The sequence below is a fragment of the Prinia subflava genome, chromosome 23 (assembly GCF_021018805.1).
Source record: "Prinia subflava isolate CZ2003 ecotype Zambia chromosome 23, Cam_Psub_1.2, whole genome shotgun sequence".
In the NCBI taxonomy this organism is placed as follows: Eukaryota; Metazoa; Chordata; class Aves; order Passeriformes; family Cisticolidae; genus Prinia; species Prinia subflava.
The window spans coordinates 4587981-4595471 of NC_086269.1; the positions used below are offsets into that span (position 1 = coordinate 4587981).

Here is a 7491-nt window from a genome sequence, read left to right on the forward strand (position 1 = left end):
AAAAATATTACCTTGGAGGTAGGGGACCAAAAGCTTGGAAAGGGATGAAAGAAACACTCCCATTACAGCTTTCAAAATGTTTCTCTAGCTGAAGCTGCTAAATTTGACTCAACTTTACACACTGGAAAGGTTTTGCGGTTGGTTTGGGGTTTTTTATGGTGAATAAAGTGTTTTTTCCTCTTTAAAACCCCCGCCAACTCGCAGGCTGAGTGATGCAGTTTCGATGTGTCACGGAGGCAGGGTGAGCGCAGATCTGCACTTGGAACAGTCACTGTAAACCCCAAAACATGAGACTCTGCCTTAAGGAGGGCTCCAGGTGCCTGAAACCAGCACCTGGCCCCCCTCGCTGTCCCAGCACAGTGGGGAAATGTCACGGGAGGCCTGGGAAGGGACAAGTTTCACCCTGGTTTCACACTGAGAGGGGGCAGGGCTTTGGTCTCGGATTCAATCCCCTGCCCAGGGTATGTGGGGACATCGGGGGATTAAAGCTGAGATCTCTCACAGCAAATCTCAGCCTGAGGAAAGAGGGCAGGGGAAAGCAGGTGAGCTCAAGCTCCACCACAAAAGATCCTCTGCAAGTTGGGTCACTGTGCCTCAGTTTCCCCTCATGGAGATGACACTGTTGCCACACAGGCTGCTGGCAAAGCACTCAGAGATTGATTTCCACAAGGGTTCATTCCCGGGGAGCTGGAGCCGTGGGACACATGGTTTGCTGATAATTCACCTCGACCTAAGGCAGGAGTCGAAAATAGCTGCTGTGACTCACTGTGCCAAGAAGGCCGAAGGGTTTGAGACGGTGCCTCGGGGGCAGCTGGATGTTTTCCCTAGGATAGGGAGGTGGTGAGGTGCCACCTCCGAGTTTCTGGCTCTTCAGGTCCCTGCGGTGAGCACAGCCTCTGCTTCCCAGGTGCCTTTTCTCCTTGGTCTCATCTGCCTTTCTCCAGCTGTGGCAGAAGTTTGGCTATTGCTCCCATTCCCAGAAAAGGATGTGTAAAACATAAATCTCCCCTTTGCTGTGGCTCCAGGCTCCCCTGGCTGGTCCTTCCTGCATCACCAAGCACCTCAGCAGGGTATGGCTGTGTAGAGAAAGGCATGGGTGTGATGAGTGCTGGTCCTCTGAAGGACCTCAGTCATCCATGGGATTCCAGTGCTCCCAGAACTGCAGTTCCAGCAGCCTGAAATCTCCTCCTGGTCCTGCTTCATCGGGTTTTTTTCCAGCTTCTGCATTGTGGGTGCATTGCCTGCTGACACAGGGGAGCAAGAAAAATTTGTGAAAGGGAGGTGGGAAAGTGGTGCCATCTTTGAATCACCTCCCAATGGATAACTCCTCTGTTTTCATTCTCTCCTGTCTATCTGATGGTCCCGAAGTGCAGGAAATATCCCCTCAGTGAGGAAAAATGAGAGGAGAAAAGGGCTCTTTTTTCCCCCAGGCCGTGAGAGTGAGGATGGTGATGGGCAGCCTGGAAGGGAGAACAGGCAATGGATGCTGGAACTGCCTATCTTTGGTCTCCCATCAGGTCTGCCGTGATCCTTTCCCTGTGGCAGGGACCTGGGACATGCGTCTGGTGGCTCTTGCCCTCGTGAAGGTGTTACTGCTCAGGAAGGCTGGTGCTCAGGGAATCAAACACACACTGATCCGTCTCCAGAGAGGCTGGGGACACAAATCTGGTGGCACTTAGACTCGTGTGTGTATTACTGCTCAGGAATGTTGGTGCACTGGGGATCGAACACACACCAATGCAATGCTCAGCCCTGGACAGGACGGTCCCTGGATCAGCGGGATCTTGCTGGGGACACGCCAGCTCTGTCCCGCGCCTGCAGCACAAGCCAGGAGGTGACAAAATCACCAGCCACAGGCGGAAGCCAAGAGACTATCAGCACCCAGCTCCACATGGGACCTGCTCAGCCTCTCTGCTCAGTTTTCTAAGAAACACCGCAACAGTCGCGAGCGCTTACGGGAAGGGTGGGCCGGGCGCAGCCCGCAGTGAGGCCACGATAGTGTTCTGGTGGTGCTGAGGGGACAGTGGCCACACCAGGGGCTCCACGGGGTAGCAGGAGGTGTGGTGGGGATGTTTGTGTTCATGTAAGAGCAGCTTCCTGGATGAGGGGCAAAGAGAGAGAGGAGGGTAGATCCAAACCACAGCTCAAAATAGGTCTGAACTTAGACGGCGTTTGGAGCTGCGCTTCCTGCTTTGAGCAGCCCCAAGATGAAAGATGCAGCTGAGCGAAACAGAAAAAAAAAAAAACAAGAAAAGGGAAAAAAGCAAAACAAACAAACCAACTTAACACTTTCTTCACCAAGGCAGAGACAGATGATACTAGGTCACTCCACAATGCTGGGATGTGGCCCTCCCATTCCCTCCTAGCAGCCCCATGGCTGGGAAAGCAGGACAGGAGAGCCCAGGGTGAGCTGGGGGACTGCTCACTGGACATGGGGATATTAAGGAAAAAGCCCTGGATGGATATTAAGTTGGATATTAAGGAGCAAGCCAAGGAAAGGAGGGTCCTGCTGTGTCAGATCTGGTCTGGGGACTTGCAAAGTCCTCTATAGAAAGGGAAAGCTGCCTGTTCCCGGGAGCAGACACAGCCCTGTGCACGCAGCAGCAGCTGCTCCAGGAGGTCACGCAGAAACAGGGCTCCAAAATTCAACACATGTAAACTAATTAAAAAAAAACCACAGCCAAACCAAGATAAGAAAATGCACAAACAAACAACCCTGAAGTGCCGCAGAGCTGGAAATGGGGTTTGACAGTTTGGAGGGTAAAAAACTCGACCACTGCTGACTGATAGCGACCGACTTCTCGTAATCTGAAGATCAGCTTCCTCTGCTCCTCTGCGTTGGCCGAGCTGGAGGTGGGGACAGCCCGCTGGCAGCTTCCTGCACCCACCAGCCCCCGGCATGCAACACCCAACGGAGCCGGAGCAACAGGATCTGCCTTACCAAAATTGAATTTGGCTGACAACATCCGGCGTTTCGTAAGGTCCTTTGATGTTTGTTTACTCGCCAGCTCCAGCACATGCTCCGCACCAGCCTGCGGATGAATGGGAACGAAAAGGGCTCAGCACCTCTTTGATCTCTCCCAGGAGAGCTGCCAGGAGCAGTCAGCTCTGGAAACACCCCGTGGAGGGATGGATCCAGCTGTCCCCGTGGTGCTTTTGACTGGCTGCTCCCAGTTTGTGCTGGGCTGGGATCTTTGGAGCCAAGGTCCCTGGAGTAGCCATGGTGTGGTCACTGGTACCCCACAACTCACAGCATATCCTCCATCCCACCCCACAACAAAGGAATGTCTCCATCACGTCAAGTGTTTTGTTTTTATTTAAAACCGCATAAAAAAAATAAGATTTCTCAATTCCCCTGTACAATAGCAACTATTAACAAAACCCGCCGGCTACACACTTGGTTACAGGTACAGACTGGACAGTGCAGACAGCCCAGGCCAGCTCCCCCCTCCCCAGCCCCAAAAACAAGACACCCGTGGAGAAAACCCAAATTTATCTGCAAACTGAGATCTGCACGTGGCAAGGAAAGCACCCAGAACTATGTACACAGACAGCTGGGGAGAAGCAGCCACCCCACACCTCCACCAGACATCCAACAGAAACACGACGGGCCCGGGGGTGGACGCAGGACAGAGACAGAGGGAAGACCCGAAAGGAAAACCGGGGGATCAGCAGCTGTAGAAGCAAGGCATGGGCTGGAAACCCACATGAATTATAAATAAATAAATAAGTTATCCTAGCGGCTAGAACTCTTCCTTTAAAAAAACAAACAAACAACAAATTCATGATAATAAATTAAAAAACAAAAACTGGAAACAAGAAAAAAAGGCAAAATGTTATGACTATTCACAACTGTACATCAAGATTTGCTCCTGTAGAACTATGTACACATTTACAGCTGTTGGTTTGCATTGTTTGTGCATTCATGAGGGCACAGAGAAGCAAAGAACCCCAGAAAACCCATGTGGGATGGAGGCACAGGAGGCAAGGCATAAACCACTTGGTTCCCAAACATCTTCTGACCCATTTCCTTTTTGAAAAGGGAAAAGGAACTATAGGCCCAGGCGAGTCTCAGAAAAGCAGCACTGTAGGAAAAGTCAAGTCTTTCCTCCAGCACAGCTCAGATCAAACAGAAGGCACACGAGCATGGGGACAGCAAGAATGGACAGTGAGACAGGACAGCCAATTGGCCACAGGCCCTGCCCTCCCCACAGTTTTCCCCCTTTGAAACTTTTCTTGCAATCAGGTCTCCAATCCTCTGGCCATCCAATTCAGCAGGTCAAGATGACACTTGAGAGCCTCCAAAATCAGTCCAAAAAAAATTACTGGTAAAATCTCAGAAGAGACAAGGTCATTCAGATGGAGTCCAGGACAGCTGGCTTGGATGGTGGCTACCAGAACTTGGAAGAGCAGATCCCCAGCCCCAGTTCTAGGACAGGATATGCACATTCCCATCTGAGAACATCTCAGTATCCCTGCTCAGTGCTGTGGTCAAGATGAAAAAGTCTGGTTTTCTTTGCTTCTTATGACCAGGAGCTGTATGGAGCTGTTACTTGTCAGGCTCCTGGATCAAACTGTGCAGGTGGATCTCAGCTGGTTCCAGGTGAATGTCCTGCAGCCAAGAATGGTTGAAAATGTCTTCCAAGGACGGCCTGTCCGAGGGGCGCATGGACAAACACCACTTGATGAGGTGTTGGCACTCTGGGGAGAGAAACCAGCAGGCACCGGTCAGTCCGAGCAGGCTCCTGCCCACCCTGTGCCACCACCCGCAGTGTCCGAGCTGTGCCCAGCCCTCCCCACCCACCCTGTGGCTGGGAGGAGAGCAGGGTGGCAGCACATGTGCCACCTCCTGCAGCCACCCATGGGTGATGAAGCCCCTCCACAGCTCCCTGCGAGCCGCTGCCCCTCACAGCCGCGCACCCACCGAGAGAGATGCGCCGTCGGAAGAAGAGCTGTCCCCGGATGATGTCCTCGTCCTGCTCGAAAGGGACATCCCCGCACACCATGTTGTAGAGCAGCACACCCAGGGACCAGATGGTGGCTGAGTGGCCGTGGTAGCGGTGGAAGCGGATCCACTCCGGGGGGCTGTACACCCGCGTTCCTGCGGCACACACGAGCTCGTCAGGCCCTCGCCCGAGCAGCCCTGGGCGTCGCTGGCACCCGGCGTGACCCGCCCGCCTTCCCGCCAGCACGTGACTCTTGTTTACAAACTTTGGGTTGTAAAAGGAAAGCGCCGGTGCCAGAAGAGGGCAGCAGGGCCCGGGGAAGGCCCGGCCGTTACGAGCGAGGAAAAAAACACACCCACGGGTGGGGAAAAACCACGCCTTCCCCCCCCGCAATGGCAAAAAAAATATACAAAATTATAAACCAAGGCAAACAAGGGGAGCGCAGCAGCCGCAGCCCTTCCGCACCTGCAAACCAAACAGACCGGTGCTCGGGTTTTGCAAATCGCCCCTCTGCTTTCCCCCTCCCCAGGGTGATTTTGTCACGCTGGCTTCCCCCGCCCTAGCCCGAGCCAGGCTGGGTGACGGAGGCTGTCAGCAGGGCCGGGAGCCGGCTCCCGTTTCACAACATCCTCCCCGTGCCAAACAGCAACTTGGCAGCGGCTGCAGAATTTATGCCGTCTCCCCCCCGCCACGGGGAAACCTCCGGAGCCCGGCCGCGCAATGCCCGGCACCGGGAGCGTCACCCGGCTGTGGGCTCACCGTCAAACTGCGTGTAGAGCGTGTCCTTGAGGAAGGTGCCGGAGCCGAAGTCGATGAGCTTGAGCTCGCCCGTGGCCAGGTCCAGCAGGATGTTCTCGTCCTTGATGTCGCGGTGCAGGACGCCGCAGTTGTTGCAGTGCCGCACGGCCTCCAGCACCTGGCGGAACAGCCCCCGCGCCATCTCCTCCGGCAGGAACCCCCGCTCCGTGATGAAGTCAAAGAGGTCCTGCGACGCCTCCGGACGCTCCATCACCACCACGAAGCTGTCCGGGAGCTCGAACCAGTCCAGGAGCTGGATGACGCCGTGGAAGCCGGAGCCCACCTTGTTCAGAAGCACGATCTCCAGAGGCACACGGCTGCCGCTGGGCTGCGGGGGGACCACGCTGCCATCAGCGGGGCTGACCTACCCCCGCCCGCGGCAAGCTCTGGTGTCCCCTTGCCCGCACCCACCGGCCCCGGGCATCCCCCCGCCCAGGGGATGCTCCGCTGTTTCCCCGCCCGCTCCCATCGGTCCCGGGCATCCCGGTGTCCTCCTGCCCGCCCCCATCGGCGCTAGGCATTCCCCGGCCCGGGATGCCCCGCGTCCCCCGGTGACCCCACACCCGCTCCCCCCGCGCTGTCCCGGTTTCCACCCTCCCGCGTCTCGGCTCGTCACGCCCCGGCTTCTCCCGCCAGCCCCGCTCACTCACCAGCTCGCCCCACTGCGAGATGCGGTCCCGAGCCACGCGTTTAATCGCCACCTGCGAGCCAAGGGGAACGGCGGGATGAGCTCGGCGCCAGCCCCGCCGAGCCCCCTCCTCCTCCGCCCGCCGCCGGCCCCGCCACTTACCGGGGCGCCGTCCGAGAGGCGGATCCCCGAGTAAACGCTGCCGAAGCCGCCGCTCCCCAGCAACGGGCCCACCCGATACAGCTGCTCCAGCGGCTCCTTCTCCTTGCCTGTGGACGAGACCCGCCCGTCAGCGCTCCGCCCGCTGCCCCGGCCGGCCCCGAGCCGGGACGGGCACCCCCGGGCCGGGCGTCCCTGACCTGGCTGTATCTTGGCGGGGTGCAGCTCCCCGGCGGTCCCGGAGCGGAGATGCGCCAGCGAGGTGATTTTGGAGAGCAGCATGCCGGCGGCGGGGCCGGCGGCGGGGCCGGTGGCGGCACCTGCGGGTCGGCGCCGGGCAGCGCTGTGAGGGCGGGCGGGGAGCGCGCGCGAGCGGCCGCTCCGCGCGAGGCCCGGCCGCGTGTGGCGCGCGGCCCCTGCCGGCCCCGCGAGCCGCAGGGGCCGGGGGCGGGGCCGGACGCGCCGGGGGGCGGGGCCGTGCGGAGGAGCCACGCCCCCCGCGCGCCCGGCGGCCAATGGGGAGCGGGCGCGGCGGCGCGCGCGGGTCCCGCCGCCCGCCCGGCCCCGGCCCCGGGACCCCGGCCCGAGCCCGGGAAAGCGCGGCTGGAGCGGCTGCCCCGCGCTGGGATCTGCCCGCCAATCCCCGCTGCCCCCGGGCTCGGCGTCCCCCGGTGTCACCCCGCTGTTGCTTCATCACGGGCCAACCCGTGCCTGAACTTTTCGCCTTTCCAGTAAAAGTGGCCATGTGGCCGTTCCAGCTGGGGACTCTTGACTAACATCCCTTTTTTTTTTTTAGGGTTTTTTTTCCCCCCCGTCTTCTTTTTTCCGGAGAAGTCGCTGGCTGAGATGCTTCCCCGAGTTCCAGAGATAAGATAAATAATTGACTGGATGGAGATCTCTGATTACTCACTCTATTAGCATTTGGAGCAAAGAGCTCCAGCCACTGGGAGCTGAATTATT

At 58.1% G+C, this 7491-nt stretch overlaps 1 protein-coding gene across 2 annotated transcripts; it reads right to left on the reverse strand.

Annotated features, from left to right (window-relative positions):
• Positions 1–3298: 3298 nt before the first annotated feature.
• On the reverse strand, positions 3299–6961 carry PIM1 (Pim-1 proto-oncogene, serine/threonine kinase). Of its 2 annotated transcripts, XM_063418341.1 has the most exons (6): positions 6732–6960; positions 6535–6641; positions 6395–6445; positions 5706–6072; positions 4925–5101; positions 3299–4701 (listed from the first exon to the last, which is right to left on the reverse strand). In XM_063418341.1, exons 1-6 carry the CDS (start codon positions 6811–6813, stop codon positions 4550–4552), a joined length of 936 nt encoding a protein of 311 aa, XP_063274411.1. In that variant the 5' UTR covers positions 6814–6960; the 3' UTR covers positions 3299–4549. The 2 variants fall into 2 exon arrangements, with proteins under 2 accessions (XP_063274411.1, XP_063274410.1); XM_063418340.1 differs by having other exon boundaries at positions 6535–6961.
• Between the last annotated feature and the right edge of the window lie 530 nt (positions 6962–7491).